At 47.1% G+C, this 16,867-nt stretch overlaps 2 protein-coding genes across 2 annotated transcripts; both read left to right on the forward strand.

The window, feature by feature from the left end:
- The first annotated feature begins 4,600 nt into the window (after nt 1–4,600).
- On the forward strand, nt 4,601–8,645 carry LOC119325641. Its single transcript, XM_037599367.1, has 3 exons — nt 4,601–6,091; nt 6,208–6,647; nt 6,759–8,645. The coding sequence occupies exons 1-3, from the start codon at nt 4,664–4,666 to the stop codon at nt 8,197–8,199; spliced, it is 3,309 nt and encodes a 1,102-aa protein (XP_037455264.1). The 5' UTR covers nt 4,601–4,663; the 3' UTR covers nt 8,200–8,645.
- Nucleotides 8,646–9,185: 540 nt separating this feature from the next.
- On the forward strand, nt 9,186–14,830 carry LOC119320067. The gene is made up of 2 exons (XM_037594203.1): nt 9,186–9,329; nt 9,405–14,830. The coding sequence occupies exon 2, from the start codon at nt 12,182–12,184 to the stop codon at nt 14,627–14,629; it is 2,448 nt and encodes an 815-aa protein (XP_037450100.1). The 5' UTR covers nt 9,186–9,329; nt 9,405–12,181; the 3' UTR covers nt 14,630–14,830.
- Nucleotides 14,831–16,867: the final 2,037 nt, after the last annotated feature.

Raw genomic sequence — 16,867 nt, forward strand, 5'->3', positions numbered from 1 at the left:
GGCGGCGACCCACGTCGGGGCGAAGCGGCGGCGGGCGGGCCTCGCCGCGCCTCCTCCCGCCTCCCAGGCTCCCGTCCCCGCCCCGGCGCCCGCCCCCGGCACGGCCGCCGCACCCGCACCCAAGAAGAGCCGGCCGAAGGCGGCCGGCCGTGGGCCTCGAGGGGCTTCGGCCAAGGTCGTCGGCTCGTCCCCGGCCGTGAAGAAGCCGCGGAAGAAGCCCGCCGCCGCGGCCGTGGCCCCGCCCGCCACCGTCGTCGAACCTCCTCCCGCCGCGCACGAGGTGTTCGAGGAAATGGCAACCCCATCCTCGTTCATGGACCTCCTCCAAAACGCAGAGGTGGACCTCGGAGCTCCGCCTCTAGACCCCTTTAGGGTTGACGATGACTTGGAGGAAAATGAGGAAGATGAGGAGGATGAAGGGGATGACGAGGAGGAGGTGGCCGAGATAGGGGTGGAGGCATTCATCGCCGCTTCCCGCCCACACGCTCGGGCGACAAACTACACCGAGGCGAAAGATGTCCTCTTGGTTCGTGCTTGGGCAGCTGTGGGAATGGATGCTACCACCGGCACCGATCAAACCGGTAAACTGTATTGGCAAAGGATCGAGGACGTCTATTGTAGGATCAAGCCGAAGAATAGTGGGTTCATCCATCGCACTTTCCGGTCGCTTCAAGGCCGGTGGGAGTTGATCAAGCCCGCTTGTTCTCGTTGGAGTGCGGCCATGGACCAAGTGAGGGATGCACCACCTAGTGGAACCGTGGAGAGTGACTATGTGAGTACATATTTCTTCACTATTTTGATTATGTGTGTGCACTATGCTATTGGTGGGTTCTAATGTGATTTATGTGTGGTTGATAGGAGACAATTGCCGGCTTGAGGTACAAGGAGATGGCCGCTTCCAAGGGCAAGCCATTCTCATTTAAGCATGTTTGGTCAATTCTTCAAACCTTCTGGGCCGTCCGGCATCCCTCGTATCTAGCACAAATATAGGACGGATATGAGGCAGCCCGGGCGCATCCGCCACTTCAGCCCGACCCATCACTGACCCAACAAATAACCCCTTTGATGAACCCTAGACCACAGCTCGCTCAGTCCACTCCACTCCATCCACTCCGCTTCCCAATCCACCGCTTTCTCTTCATATCTGATCCATGGTAGACGACCGCAGCAGCTCTGGCTCTGGCGGCAACGAGAGCGATGTCGATGTGGTTGCTCTCCGCATCGCATTGGCCCGCTTGCATCTAGATCAGGGACGCGGTCCCCCTTCGCCTTCGTAGTAGTGTGGGCGACGTTGCCTGGCCCTCTCGTCCGGCACGCAACACCGGTGGCTTTATGAGTTATTGGCTTGATTGGTTTTGTGAGTTTCTTCCGGATCGTTCTTGTTTCAGAAACTCGGTATTTTTGTGTGTGAATTATATACATGTGTTATGCTGGATCATTTGATTTTACCGATGTAGTACATGGTTTTACAAGTTAATGAAAATGAAGTCTGAAAACCTGATACTTGTCATGGTGTCATGATATGACCTGATAATGCCATGGTAAAAAATTGAGATGGTTTGGAAAAGATTGCCATGTACTCTCTCTCTCTCTCTCTCTCTCCCTCTCTCTCTATAGACACCAAACCATCTCAGACGAGGGATCGTGGTTTGGAGAGGGGGTTTGTCAAGTTTGATATTTGGAACATTTCGTCGTATCAACTTGAATTTTTTATATGCTCTTCACACACAATATAATCCTTCATGTTCAAATCTGGCATTTTTTGGGCCCGATTTGGTACAATAAAGTCATTTAGTGCATTTATATGGCATTTAGCTGGAATAATTCAATTTTGCACTGCCAGTACACGAACTAGTGGTGACAAGTCACTTGAAAATTCATACGTAGGGTCTTGTGCACATGTACATGCCATATGCAAGGAATAGAGGGAACTTTCAAATATCTTTTTGGCGAACGGACAACCGCAAACGCGGAGTTTATTGTTCCCCTAATTCTAGAAAATGAAGATGAAGTCTGAAAATGAGGGAACTTTCAAACAATGTTTTGGCGAATGGTCAACCGCAAACACGGAGTTTATTGTTTCCCTAGTTCTAGAAAATGAAGATGACGTCTGAAAACCCTGATACTTGGCATGGTGTCATGGTATGACCTCATGATGTCATGGTAAGAATTTGAGATGGTTTAAAAAGATTGACATGTGCTCTCTTTAGAACTGAACTATTTCCGACGAAGGATCGTAGTTTGGAGAGGGGGAGTTTAGTAGATAATTGGAACATCCTTCGTAATTTCACCTTCAATTTTGCCCCGAACAGGATAGTGACGACGCCTTCTCAATGGCTGGGATTTGTGATAAGGATGGTACTGACGCATACCCGGGCAAGGGGCCCCTTGGTCTCAGGGGCCGCCGAAGCCCAAAGCTCTCGCCCGGTGTCACCGCTAGCCGTACGTCTGTCTTGCACTGGTTGATGAGCGTGAACTCCCAGGCCAACTCCGCGCGCCTAGGGCTCATACTCAGCTCATTTCTTTTCGAGTCGAGCCAAAAGACGAGTCGATCTCAATTGGCTCACGGGCCTCCAGCTTTTCTTGCAGCCCTACGCGCTCCTCATATCCCCTGTCACAGCAATAAAAATAATTTTTTCTCTTTCTTCTGTTCAGTTAATATAAACTTTGGACTTTGGCGTCCAGAGCATGTTCTTTGCATCTTCATGGATAGCACAAGTAATCTGACAAATCGACAACTTCAGACAAACAATTTATGGCATTGGGCATTGTATGGTAGGACTTTTCCATTGAGGTTCAGCTTGACTTGACCTGACAATATTTGAAACAAGGTGCACACTGCATTTGAAACAGAGTGTAAGAAAAATCTGGGAAGATGGAGGTGGGACAAGCAAGCATAGATGGAGGCCAACTTGGCTGGTGATGAGTCCAAACCATATCATTCTATTCTAGCAGTCAGAAAACCTGACATAATATTACTCCTAGCAACAGCAGAAAGTGAGAGGAGGTGAAGAAATTTCCTTGTGAAGAGCACCTGAGAAGAAGCAGAGGCAGACAGGGCACTCCCCCTCCTTGGCCCATTGCAGATTCAGGTGCAGCAACAGCAGTGAAAATACATTGCTGCCCTTTTTTATTTGCATCTTTAATTTTGCACTTGTTCGCGATCTATTTATCTAATCTATCACTATTTTTATCCCATCTATATGATTTTTCCCTAGACTGATTTTGTGTATTTTTTCTTTTCCCTTTTCCTTTTTAAATATTATTTATTACTTATATATATATTTTAAAATTTTCCTTTTTTAAAACGCACAAACAATTTTCAAATTCGATGAATACTTTTAAAAAATCAAGGAACTCGTTTTCTAAATCAATGGACATTTTTATAATGTGATCAACTTCTTTCAAAATGGATGAATGGTGTTTCAAAATTGAAGATGAAGAAATTTATTCAGATTTACGTTCCTTTTTCAAAATTGATGAATTTTTTTTCAGAACAAATGAAGTCTTTTAAGTCTGTAAACTTTTTTGAACATGATAAACACTTTTTCAAATTGATGATTTTTTCTGTGAACATTTTTTAGTTCCTGCTATTTTTAAAATTATGTTTTTATCAGAAAGGCAACGTTTAGCGGGTCAACGGTGGGCTGGTCAACCACGACTACCGAAGCAGGAAAGACGCTCTGGCAAGCGAGTGAGTAGTCCTTCCTTGATCGGACCATGAAGCGGCGCGCGTGGGCACCGTGGCCCACCCGCACTGTTGTTTCCGTCTCACGGGTAATTCTGTGAAAACATAGGTGTGGCGAATCCGCCGAGCATTTGGCCGTGGCCGACTTTTTTTTTCTCTACTTAACACTGGAACTTTTTCAAAATATCTGTGGCGGGTACATTGCTCCGCATGCCTCTAGTTTGAGCCCACCTATAAGCCTTTCTTTAGTAGTGGTGCTCGCATTTTCCTGGCACTAATTGTTTGAGGATTTATATAACATGTGATATTAGTATTAGGAATAATATTGTTGACTCCAGTTGTTTGGAGGAATCCGAGAGTCAATGCGCCCTAAATTGGTAATCGGTGGTCCGGAATATCTCGAGAAGAAATAAGAAGTCCCCCGGCTTGGATTTGCGTGGGAATTTTTGCGTGCTCCCTACTACTCTCTCCGTTTTTATTTACTATGCATATTAGAGTTGACTGAAGTCAAACTTCTTAAAGTTTGACGAAGTTTATAGAAACAAATATGAATAGTTATCGCAACAAATCTATATTATGTGAAAGTACATTCAGTAATGAATCTAATGGTATTAATTTGTTATTGCATATGTTAATAATTTTGTCTGTAAACTTTGTCAAAGTTTACTTTGACCAAAACTAATACGCGGATTAAATAAAATCGGAGGGAGTATGTACACTATTTTTTAAATTTGTTTTTTCCCCTTTGAAGGGATGTTTTTCCATGTAGCTGGAAAAAATGCGGGCGAGGAAGTTCATAGCCCAGCCCACTAGTCTAGTCAGTATTGAGATTTGAGCCCAACTAGAGGCACGCTGTCCACACTCACCAACCCCCGACGACCCAACCAAAGCCCACATCCACACTCGCATCCTCCTCTGACAACCACCGCCGCATCTGGTCTCCGTCTCCCCCCTCGCCGGTCCTCGTCGCCGGCGATGGAGCCGCGGCCTTCCCCGCCGCCGCAGCAGCCGACCCTCACGGCGCAGGAGTGGGAGCACCTCCTGGAAGACTTCTCCTCCCCCCCACCCCGCCGCGACCGGTGGCTCCACCTCCCGCTGCTGGACCTGGCGCTCTCCTCCCTCCCCCGCCGCGACCTCCCCTCCCACCTCAAGCCGCTGCTGCTCGCCTTCGTCGACGACCACCTGCTCCCGCCGCCGGCCCCCGCGCGCCAACTCCCGCTCCTCCTCGCCGCCCTCCTCGCCTTCCCCGCCGACCACCCGCTCCGCGACCACCTCGTCGCCACCGCCGCCTCCGCCTTCGCGTCCGCGCTCTCCGCCCCGCTGGCCGACCCCGAGGGGGAGGCCCCGCCGCTGGCCGGGCTCGTCGGCTCGCTCCTCGCCGCCGCCAACCGCCCCAACCACGCCACCGACCGCGCCGCGCGCGCCCTCGCCTGCGACGCGCTCAGGGCGCTGGACGAGGCCCTCCCGGGACTCCTCGCCGACGTGCTCGGCCACGCCTACGCGCTCGCCTCCGCCGAGCGCTCCCCCGCGGCCCAGTCCTACATCCTCCTGCTCGCCTCCGCCGCGCGCGGCGCCGTCCGCCTCGGCAGGCTCGGATCCAGCGCCTCCATCCTGGCGGTCTCCGGCCCGCCCGTCCCGTTCTCGGTGCCCGCGCACCTCCTCTCCTCGCCGCTGCAGCCGCCCGCTCCCCTGCCACCGTCGGAGCAGAACGTGAGGGAGATCAGGAAGGTGCTCGCGCTGGTCATGGAGAGGCCGCAGGTGCTGACGCCCGCGGCGGCAATGGAGGTCACCGCCATCGTTGCGGAGGTGGCGACGGCGGTGCTGGAGTGGGCGCCGGCCATCGCGGCACATGTCAAAGTGCAGTTCAGTGGGATGGCGTATTCGTCGAGCCCGATGCTGCTGCACTCGGTGCTCACGCTGTTCGCGAAGTTCCCTGATGCGTTTGGGGCCGAGGATGAGCGCAAGATGGCGCGCCGCCTGGCTTCGGCTGCCTGCGAGGCGCACCGGCCACTGCCAGTGCGATTGCTGGCCTTGCATTGGCTGCTTGGGTCCGGGAGGTTCAGAGATTCAGTGCCTGGCCTTGCCAAATGGTTCTATCCTGGCATGTTCGACCCCCTGGCTCTCAAGGCCAAAAAGCTTGATTGCCTTGGGTTTGTTGCTGCTACCGTCGACAGTGATAAGGTTGAAGGAGGCAGTTATGGTCAGCAGACAACTGAGCTCATCGATGATGGCTTAGTCTGTGTTTCGGCCTTCAGTTGGCTGCCAGCATGGAGTACCGAGACAGGTGTCGCGTTCCGAGCGCTGCACAGGTTCTTGGTTGGGGCTGCTCCTCACAGCACCAATGACAAGGGTTGCTCCGGAGCTGGTGAGCTCCTGAATTCAACTACCTTCCACCATTTCCAGGTAGAATTATGGAGAAATCTAATGATAGGCACACTCATCAACTTGCAAGGACCCTCATTCCATCCTACTGCATTGGAATTTAGTGAATCCTAAGTTTGTGTGTCATCTTTATGCAGGCTATGTTTGTTGATATGGCATCAGAACATCAGAGTTTAGTCCCAGTGATTGCTGATTTCATCAACCGCCTGCTAGCATGCACCACACATCGGTGGGTGGGGGAACAGTTGCTCCGAACTGTTGACGAGTGTCTGCTTCCGAGGCTTGAACCAGGCTACCAGCTCGCATCTTACTACCCTCTTTTTGAGAAGATTGCACAGAATGAGGCAGTCCCTCAGCTCCGCCTAATTGAATTGCTCACCAAGCAGATGGTTTCTCTTGCCAAGAAGCATGACCCGGACACAGAACTGAAGTCCTGGTCTCAGGGCAGCAAGGTTGTGGGCATTTGTCGTATCATGCTGAAGCACCATCACAGCTCTCATATATTCCTTCCCCTCACCCACTTACTCGTGCGCACCATCGAGTCATTCCCAGACCTAGAGATCCGGGACCATGCAAGGTATCTTCATCTTTTTTTTTCTTTAAATCAGGCGCATATAATTCTGGTATAGCTTTGCTTGTGTTATCTGTTTCCCTATTGCCTTATCACTTCTTGAAATGATTCGTCCAGGATATGTTTGCGGATGTTGTCTTGCATTCCTGGCAAAAAACTGAGGAATCTCATGGGGATTGGAGAGCAACCCACACCCTCGCATCCGGGTTCCATGTTTGATGACCCATCAGAACGGCCTGCTCAAGATCCTAGCAGCATGCCTGCTTTGGCATCGTACATTCATCTTGAAAGAGTTGTGCCTCTGGTTGTGAAGCAGTCATGGGCCCTCACATTGCCTAATTTCAGTGTCCAGAGCAGAGCGTCTAGTCACATCCTAAGTATACAGGATGTGAGTGTGATTCCTCCAGAGCAAGAAAAGCCACCACAACCTACCATCGAGAGAATTGGCTATACACAAGAAGCACTACGCGTGATGGATTCAAAGGGGGCTGAAACTTTGGAAATCCTTAGAAGGCACTTTGCATGCATTCCTGACTACCTGCACTCATCTGGCGGTCTCAAAGTCAAAATACACTGCACATTTAGATTTGATTCAGAGCCATTTAACAGAGCATGGTTATCTGATTCACCTGTTCCAAGTTCTGAAGGGGAAGATGAGTTGCCTGCCCTTTATGCAGTGACAATTACCTTGTCATCCAGTGCACAGTTTGGAAAAATTCCCTCATGTCATGTGCCTTTCCTTTTGGGTGAGCCTCCAGCTTCCGGTGTGGACATTGTCCCCGTAGATAACTGCCAGCAGGAAGAATCAAGTTACCGTGCATCAGTAATGATAGAACTGGAGCCTCGAGAGCCATCACCTGGTCTTATTGACGTCGAAATCGCAGCAAACACAGAGAACTGCCAAGTCATATGTGGTTCTCTTCAGCCCATTACAGTTGGCATCGAGGACATGTTCTTGAAGGCCAGTGTACCTCCTGATACTCCGATAGATGGTACAACTGAGTATTACCAGGACCTGTTCCATGCTCTGTGGGAGGCCTGTAACAGTTCCTCTAACACAGGCCGTGAGACCTTCCCTTTGAGTGGAGGGAAAGGGTTAGCTGCGATCAGTGGAACCCGGTCGGTCAAGCTTCTTGAGGTGACTCCAAAGGTTTTGATAGGAGCTCTTGAGAGGTACCTGGCTCCCTTTGTTGTCAGTGTTGCTGGGCGTTCACTTATCACCATTCTAAGAGGCAATGGAGTCATTGAGAATGTCGTGTGGGAAGAAAGTGACTCAGATGCTGCTGTTGGTGCTGATGCATTGGTTCCATACTCCATGGAAAACAATCTCCAGCTTCAGCACATCGATGATGACGAAATTGGGATAGGCGCGCAGAGGTTTGCTCATCTAAGCAAGAGGGATATGGGTGTCGTGAGCATTCTGATATTCCTGCCGCCCAGGTATCACCTCCTCTTCTCAATGGAAGTAGGTTATGCCTCCACATTGGTCAGGATAAGAACAGATCATTGGCCATGTTTGGCATATGTTGATGAATATTTGGAGGCGTTGCTACAATAGTGAAGGTTTCTCTGGCCAAGACTCTTCAGTTTTGTACCTTATGTAACAGTAATGAGTATACAATGCAAGCTGTTGTTTTTTCCATTTTCTGGGGGCTTCTTTTTCTGTACCATGAAGTCTGGAGCATCATTCTTTCTGCGGATTCAGAAGTGTAATTTCCAGTGGAGAGGGCAATTTTGTTCACTGGCCATCATCTAGAATATGGGATTGTTTATATGTTGAAATCAACTTTCCATCCTATGTTACTTCACTGGCTATGTAAAGTTGAGGTTTTCTTTTCATGTTGATCTGTGAAAAGAGCAATTTGTGGTAATCAGTGTCCATTTGCAACAAATTTGTAAGTCTTCAGTGTTCAGTCTTGAGCATTCAAGCCTTATATATACATTGTCAGCAGATGTTCGATGTACTACTTGATACTTTAATAAACAAGGTACAACTTCATATCAGCATATTCCAGCCTTATACATTTCTTATTTCCGAGAAACCGAGCTTTATACACTGTATTTAAGTACATGGTGTTGACAAAATGCTAAGAACAGTAGCATTGGTATTTTGCTGGGATTGCATACCTCCTGGTCCCTTTATTCTGAAATGAAATCATTTTTTGTGAGGTTTGAGATCTTAAATTGCTCCTAGCTTGTGTAGTTTACTAGGAGACTCAATAAGCTGAATTCTTGGACTGTACATCTTCATACTGGAGTTGTTAGCCATGGCCTGGAGAGACAGCTCAAAAATAGCAGCTCGACCTAAGATCATAAAGGAATTTTGGTGGTTTATATATTTTGCAGTGTTTGAATGGGCTTGCATACAAGGCAGGACTGGTGCAAGGTATAAAAAACACTCGAATTATAGGTCCAATAACTTCCTTATGCGGTCCAGTTTGTGCAACATTATTACTGTGTCCACTCCAGATTTTCTTAAACTTCTGATTCTGTTGTTTTATTGGAAAAATATACTAAGCTTTTATGTTGTTCGTTGGAAAGGCAGGGTCCGTTTTTAGCAGCAAGTATTTGGAACTGTTCCTGCTGTACAAATCGCTAAAGGTTCTATTTACTGGCATAATTGTGACATAGCAAAATCGGAAGAACCAGACAATTTGAATCTCTTTCTGGTGTACGGCAAGCAACCAGGTATAGAACCCTCCCTCTCCTAGCCTTCCTAACCTGCTGAGGACCTATATCTAACTTGTGTTTCTTATCTTGAAGCCTACCTCCCCCTTTATCCGGAACATGCAGAGGGCGATGTAATTGTTCAACTAATTTCATCTGTCGAGTTAAATTTCTTCCTTCAGTATGGGCTGGGGTATGTGTGAGTTCAATATCAGTTCCAATGTTCCACGTGCCATTTCCAGTAAGTTTACACTCAGCATCAGCAGTAATATCCTCTACCTGTATCATCATAGTTATTGCAGTTAACCTGGCAATTCTCTTCTGCTTAATTAATCGATGAGGCAAATCTTTTGCCTCTGTTTCAAAAAGAAAAAAAAGGTTATTGCAGTGGATAATGAGGGGAAATATCAGAGTGAAAATTGTGACTTTAGAATCTAGAAATTGTAATTGTAATACGAATTCAAATAACCTTCAAAACATCATGTGTTGAAAAATATGAATTGCAGTAATTATGAGTTGTATTTTCTGGTTAGCTCTGTTCATTGGTCATCATCATGAAGAATACGCAATTGTATGCTAAAACTAAGTTTGCATCATCTGTTGCGTCGATTCTGTTCTACTTGGGGTCTCCCACAAGCTATGTGAAAAGTTGGGGTTTGCTTTCTTGTTGATTTGTGAAGAGAGCAAACTATGGCTGCATAAGGGTACCTGTATGCCAAGGGTCTGGGCATAGGCGTGGAGTACCTCACCTATGTCTGGCTCCTATTGTATTATACTACATGGGGATGGAGACTTTGGCAGACAAACTGCAGAGGGTGGATCATCATCATTGCAACGGAGGAGAGCACTGGGATGATCCTTCCAAGTTCTCATGCCAGCAGGGCCGCCACTGTCCATCAAGATCAAGTCGTGGTGCTGCTGAAGAAGAACATGCCAAAGGTCAATCCGCCGGTTCCTTCTGTCAATTGCTCCCTGTCTTCAGTTGCTTATATCTATGCCAATACATTTTTCTTTTTGATGAATGGTGCTATGTGTGTTTGTTGGTGCCATTTGTGCTACTTAATTCCCTTTCTTGTGCTGAATTTAATAAAGACTATGCAATGGCTGCTTTTGCATGGAGGCTTTCTGCCAAAGAGTTCTTAGTTGTGTACCATATGTAACACTTTTACTGGGTGTTCTGTTCTGAGTAGCTACGTCACTGACAAAGAACAAGCTGAACATAGCAGCACCACTGCTCAGTAACATAATGAAGGTCAGCGGTTGAACTGGGTTTCCAGGTAAGAATTGTCTGGTCCACAATGATGTTCCTGGAGGCGAACCCCTCGCTGCTTTCCATTTCTTTGTTTGGTTCAGTGTGTGCCGATACTTCTTCCTCTTGTTCATTGTGAATCAAATATTGAATGCCATAGGTTGCTCTTCCCACAAATCAATGAGAAAGAAACACCAAACAAAAAGAAATAATTAAACAGTAAATAGCTGCAAAAAGAAAGAATTAAACAATTATATTTAGGTTATCTGGATGATTTGGTGCTATTTCGTGAACCAAAGTTAGCACTGCTTCCTTCTTTGATAGCATCCACTGCAACCTTACAATCCGATGCAATGAAGATCCTGGGTGTATATAAATCGCCAGCAAGTGCTTGGGCCTCCCTTATGGCCAAAGTCTCGAGCACCTGTAGAATTGTAGATAGGTGTAGCCGTGTAGGATTAAGGTTTCTGGTGGCACCGCTTTGGTGGCATGGCGGCGCCACATCAAAATAAGCGTGCCCTTATTCTCAAAAGTAAAACAAGCATACCCTTAAGATTACTGGAGGCCGTTAACTGTCCCTGGTTTGGTAAATCATGCATCATGATGGTAAACATCTTTGACTGAAGACTAGTTTTTTTTTTCAGACAAATTTGTTGCAAGCTTGGGAAAATCCTGACATGCTCCTTAACGAATGATAACTGCCAACTTCACATAGCTCAAGCAACACAACTTGCCAGAATAGACTAATCCCCATCTACCCAATAATGTTGTAAATCAAGCATCTCTGACTGAAGATTGCTAGTTTTGTTTTACCATATAACATTAACTATCATAGCTTGCTGTTTTGACACCGATGAGAACTGCCATACACAGGCAACCGACACAACTTGCCTGAATTTAAACTGTAATTGAAATGGCTGGACATGAAAGAATAGTATATGTGTATGCTCAGCGCTGGAGGGAGGGTCTACACCATCTCTGCATTGACTAATCCCTGTCTAACCAATAATAGCCTAGTGCCCCTTAACGTGGTAATCGGTAGCCATCACGTGCATCACCCACCCTTAAAGGAAGCGCTCCTTATTGTTTACATTCGAGTCTCTTCAGTCTTGTTAAGCGCTCCTTATTGTTTACATTCGAGTCTCTTCGGTCTCGTTAATTAATAATTGTTTAAAGTCAACAGATCTCTTCATTTATAGCAGGGTATGCCCCTTAATCTCTCCTACTTGTATGTTTTCGTTTTGACGCAACACAAGCTTGCGACTGGGTGCTCTCTGAGCAGCAGCTAGCTGGGGCACCTTAATCTTCTTCCAGGTTAGTGCTCCATCTCAATCTTGATTTGTTGAACACTTTTGGAACCAGTCTTTTAGCCTTACAGTGTATATATATTCTTTCGAGTTCATATGTTTATGTTTTTATCTGAATTTACATTTTCACGTCGGGATTCAAAAAGATGGATGAAAGACTACTTGTTTTTGCATTAACAGCTCATATAGCCATTTATACTGTTTTACATCCACGAAGATCTTGATTTCCTTCTATATGTTGCATATATACGTGGACCAGCCAGTACCATAATTAGTTAGTGTGCGTGTGTGACAGAGAGGAGATCAAGGGAGAACTGATGGATGTCTCAGGTGCTGTGCAATGGTGGGAGGAGTGGCAGCTGCGCATCCTCGTCCTTGGTAGCCTGGTGATTCAGTACATCCTCCTCGTTGCTTCCTGCGCGCGTAAGTTTCCCATCAGATCCTGGTTTAGACCCGTCATCTGGCTAGCGTACCTGGGCAGTGATGCTGTTGCAATCTATGCGCTCGCGACCCTCTTCAACCGCCACAGTAAGCCGCAGCAGGAGGATGGGGATGGCGGCAGCAGCATCCTGGAGGTGTTGTGGGCGCCTATCCTCCTGATACACCTCGGTGGACAGGACAGCATCACCGCCTACAACATCGAGGACAACGAGCTGTGGACGCGGCACATCCTCACCTCAGTGTCTCAGGTCACTGTGGCTGTCTATGTCTTCTGCAAATCATGGTCAGGTGACGACAAAAGGCTGCTACAAGCGGCAATATTGCTCTTCATTTGTGGTACCCTCAAATGCATCGAGAAGCCCTTGGCTCTCAACAGGGCTAGCATTAACAGCTTGGTAAGCTCCGGCGAGCCTGTTCAGCGGTCAATAAACACTCAGAAGCTCAAAATTGATCCACTTGAAGATTTTATTGACAAAGCAACCAGTTCTGCTGAGGATAATAGTTATCTTTTAACACCAGCCATGCCGGTGGACTTCACTCCTTATAAGTTATTTGTGGACCATGCATCTCCTTCTGCTGATGATCGGATCAGGATACTACTGACCTTTTCAGCACTTGATGACATCGATGCGTACTGTAAGATGCAGCATTGGCTCTCTCAGACGTTCCAACTGCTCTACACCAAAGAAAAGACGATCCCCAGCATTCTCCGGCATGTGGTCTTTAGCCGCGACACCAATATCAGAGAAATGAAATCTTCAACCGGTGACACACCTTTTGACCAAGCAGTAGAAGTCCAAGTATTTTTTGGTACGTGTCTGCGTGGACTAAGTATGTACCTTTTATTTCCAGCCGTAGCCCTCTTCCATCACAGTCACAGAGAAGCTTATAGTGAATATGATGTGAAGGTTACGTATGCCGTGCTATGCTGTACCGCTGCAATGGAGTTTTTCGGCATGTGCCTAAAGGAGATGACAATGTGCCTAAAGGAGATGACAAGGGTCATATTAAGTCCGGAGCTACCAGCAGCCAGGCTTGAAAATGGTGATATGGTTTCCCAATGCAACCCTGTAGAGCATCATGTCAGCATGGAACATTACAACATGATAAGGTTAAGATTTCTATTTGATGATATGGTTTCTCAGTACAACCTTATTGGGCTTTTTATCCGCAACAGGAAGTATTCCAAGATGATGAAGGTCGTGGGAGTCTTGGGATGCACCAACTCCCTTCAACAACGTTGGTGCATGAAGTCTTGCTCCTCATCCTTGAGCATTACAAAGTTAGTGCTCAAGTATGTGAAAGGTGGGTGGGAGCATCACATAAGAGATGTTTCCAGTTACAGGAAGTTCAATGACAACAGGGGCCAGTTTACTGTTGAGCGCCAAGGATGCTACCAGGAACTGGGATGGAGCTTAGAGGGTGCATTCGACGAGAGTGTTCTTCTCTGGCATCTTGCCACAGATTTCTGCTACCATGACATTGGTGCATCTCGTTCTTACCATGGATCTTGGTGCACGCAAGATTCATGTCCTCATGTTTATGCATGCCCTGCTTGGTGCAAAAGATCTGATTATCACGAAGGGGCTGTCTGGTGCAGAGAAATGTCCAACTACATGATGTATCTGCTGTTTGTGAATCCTGAGATGCTAATGGCAGGCACCAGACGTAATCTTTTCACAGCCGCTTATGAGGAACTGGAAGGCATCGACATCAAGATAGACAAGCCACCGGTAGAGGAAAGAGAGGTTACACCTGCAATGCGAAGAGAACGCCGCCGTAATAAAGTGTTGTCTGGTCTCCAGAAGGAAACACAGCTTACTCAGAGGATAATTGGTGTGTTGGATAGTGGAGGATCTCCACCTGCAGATGGTACCCAACAGAAAAAAGGAATTATCCATGATGCTTGGACTATTGCCAAAGTGTTGTGTGGTCTGCCTGAAGAGAAGATGTGGACTGTTATCGAAGGTGTGTGGGTGGAGATGATGTGCTTCTCTGCTGCTAGATGCAGAGGATACCTGCACGCCAAGGGTTTGGCCACAGGCGTGGAGTACCTCACCTATGTCTGGCTCCTGCAATACTACATGGGCATGGAGACTTTGGCAGACAAACTGCAGAGGGCGGATCATCATCATCATCATCATCGCAACGGAGGAGAGAACGGGGATGGTCCTTCAACTTCTCGTGTCAGAAGGGAGGCCACTGGACAAGAGCAAGCTGCTGGTCCATCAAGATCAAGTGGTGGCGCCACTGACGAAGAACGTGCTGCCGGTCAATCCTCCACTCACCAGGGCACTGACGCCACAGGGGAAGAAATGGTCTAACCTGCAATGATATTTCCAGGCGCCAATCCGCCACTGTTTCCCATTGCTCTGTTTGCTTTTATGTGTGCCAATACTCTTTTCATGTTGATTCACGGTGCCATGTGTGTTTGTTGATGCCATTGTGCTACTTAATTCCCTTTCTGTTGCTGAATTCAATAAAGACCATGTGAGTTATGCTTTGACATGGAGGCTTTTCTGCCAGATTTTCAGTTTTGTACCTTCTGTGACACTTAATAGTGCTAGTTTCTGGGTGTTCTGTTTTGGGGGCCTTCTTCTTTTTGTCTAGTCTATCAACGGAAGCAAGAAGCATCTTTCTTTTGGCAGACTGCGATCTGTAATTTACAGTGGAGGGAGCAGTTTTGTTCATTGGTCATCATCAAGAATACACCTGACTTCCAGTGATATTTCCAGGCGCCAATCCGTCCCTGTTTCCCATTGCTCTGTTTGATTCTATGTGTGCTAATTTATTTTCCTGTTGATTAGCATTGCTATATACGCATGTTTATCGGTGCCATTTCTGCTACTTAATTCCCTTCCTGTTGCTGAAAAGTGATGACTATGCAATGTATGCTTTGACATGGAGGCTTTCTGGCAAAGAGCTTCCAAGTTTTCTACCTCGTGTAACACTTCTACAGTATGAGTTTCTGGGTGCTCTGTTTTTGGGGCCTTCTTCTTTTTCTGCAGTATGTACCTTGAATACTACTGAAACATCATTCTTTTTGTTGATTTAGATATGTAATCTACAGGGGAGAGAGCACTGCAGTTCATTGGTCAGCATCAAGAATACAAGATAATTAAGTTCTGTTTGTCTCTCACCCGCTGTGGGAAAGATGGGGCTTTCTTTCATGCAGATTTGTCAAAAGAGCTACCTATGTTAACTTGCGACACATTTGTTTGAGGTGACAGAATTACATGGTCTCAGTTTACTAACTTGGCAAGGATTTGATAAACAAGGCACTGTATCTGTATGCAGCGACAAAAATTTAAACCTGACATTATCATATACAGGCAGGAGAGGTATGCAACTTTTTTTTACTGCTTGCTACTTATAGAGCATTCTTATGGTTGCATTTCCATGTGTAGCACTGTTTTGTTTGGTATGTCAAGTGAAAGATGTCCGTTGTCTGGTCATTCTTTGATGCAACATTCGGCTACGTATACGTCCGTGTGAAGCAGTTGCTAAATGATTTGGGGGAAAGTTCTTACATATGTGTTGTATTTACATGCTTATGTTTATCATATATAGTGACTATTTCATTAAAAAACCCAGGACAGGTAGTACTTTCGAATTAACAATACCAAACAGATTACATTTAGTAAGCAACTTTGTCCCATCCAAGCGTGGGTGGGTGGGTGGGTGGTGGATCTGATGCCTCACTGGTACTAGTGGTATATTCAATCAATTATCATGTTTCCCAGCGAAAAGAAGCCCTTAATTACCGCGTAGTAGTACATGTGTACACGTGATGGCACATTGGTATCTGAAAAAGGAGTGCAGGGGAGTGTCTCTTTTGACTAAGGTTGACGGAGCCCAATCTCCCTTCCTGATGTTACCGTTTGCGCTCCTCCAATTTCGTTAGGAAAACCATTTTAAGCTGGTGTTCGTGGGTGTCAGAGGCCGGACAAGTCCAGAGAGAGCTAATGGGTGTTTTAGGCGCTCTGCAATGGTGGGAGGAGTGGCAGCTGCGGATCCTCGTCCTTGGTAGCCTGGTGATTCAGTACGTTCTACTCGTCGCTTCTGTCGCGCGTAAGTTCCCCATCAGATCCTCGTCCTTGGTAGCCTGGTGATTCAGTACGTTCTACTCGTCGCTTCTGTCGCGCGTAAGTTCCCCATCAGATCCTCGTTTAGACCTATTATCTGGCTTGCATACCTTGGGAGCGATGCCATTGCAATCTATGCACTCGCCACCCTCTTCAACCGCCACCGGAAGCCACAGCAGGAGGATGGACATGGTGGCAGCAACATCCTGGAGGTGTTGTGGGTGCCTATCCTCCTGGTACACCTCGGTGGACAGGACGGCATAACCGCCTACAACATCGAGGACAACGAGCTGTGGACGCGGCACATCCTCACCTCAGTGTCTTAGGTCACCGTGGCTGTCTATGTCTTCTGGAAATCATGGTCAGGCAACGACACGAGGCTGCTGCAGGCGGCAATATTGCTCTTCATCCCTGGTATCCTCAAATGCTTGGAGAAGCCATGGGCTCTCAATATATAGAGAGCCTGGTGATTCAGTA

Source organism: Triticum dicoccoides, chromosome 6B (genome assembly GCF_002162155.2).
Source record: "Triticum dicoccoides isolate Atlit2015 ecotype Zavitan chromosome 6B, WEW_v2.0, whole genome shotgun sequence".
Classification (NCBI taxonomy): Eukaryota; Viridiplantae; Streptophyta; class Magnoliopsida; order Poales; family Poaceae; genus Triticum; species Triticum dicoccoides.

Coding starts and splice junctions, on each gene's coding strand:
- LOC119320067 (XM_037594203.1), top strand. CDS start 12,182: ATGGATGTCTCAGGTGCTGTGCAATGGTGGGAGGAGTGGCAGCTGCGC.
- LOC119325641 (XM_037599367.1), top strand. CDS start 4,664: ATGGAGCCGCGGCCTTCCCCGCCGCCGCAGCAGCCGACCCTCACGGCG. Junction 6,092..6,207: donor CTACCTTCCACCATTTCCAG/GTAGAATTATGG, acceptor ATCTTTATGCAG/GCTATGTTTGTTGATATGGC. Junction 6,648..6,758: donor GAGATCCGGGACCATGCAAG/GTATCTTCATCT, acceptor TGATTCGTCCAG/GATATGTTTGCGGATGTTGT.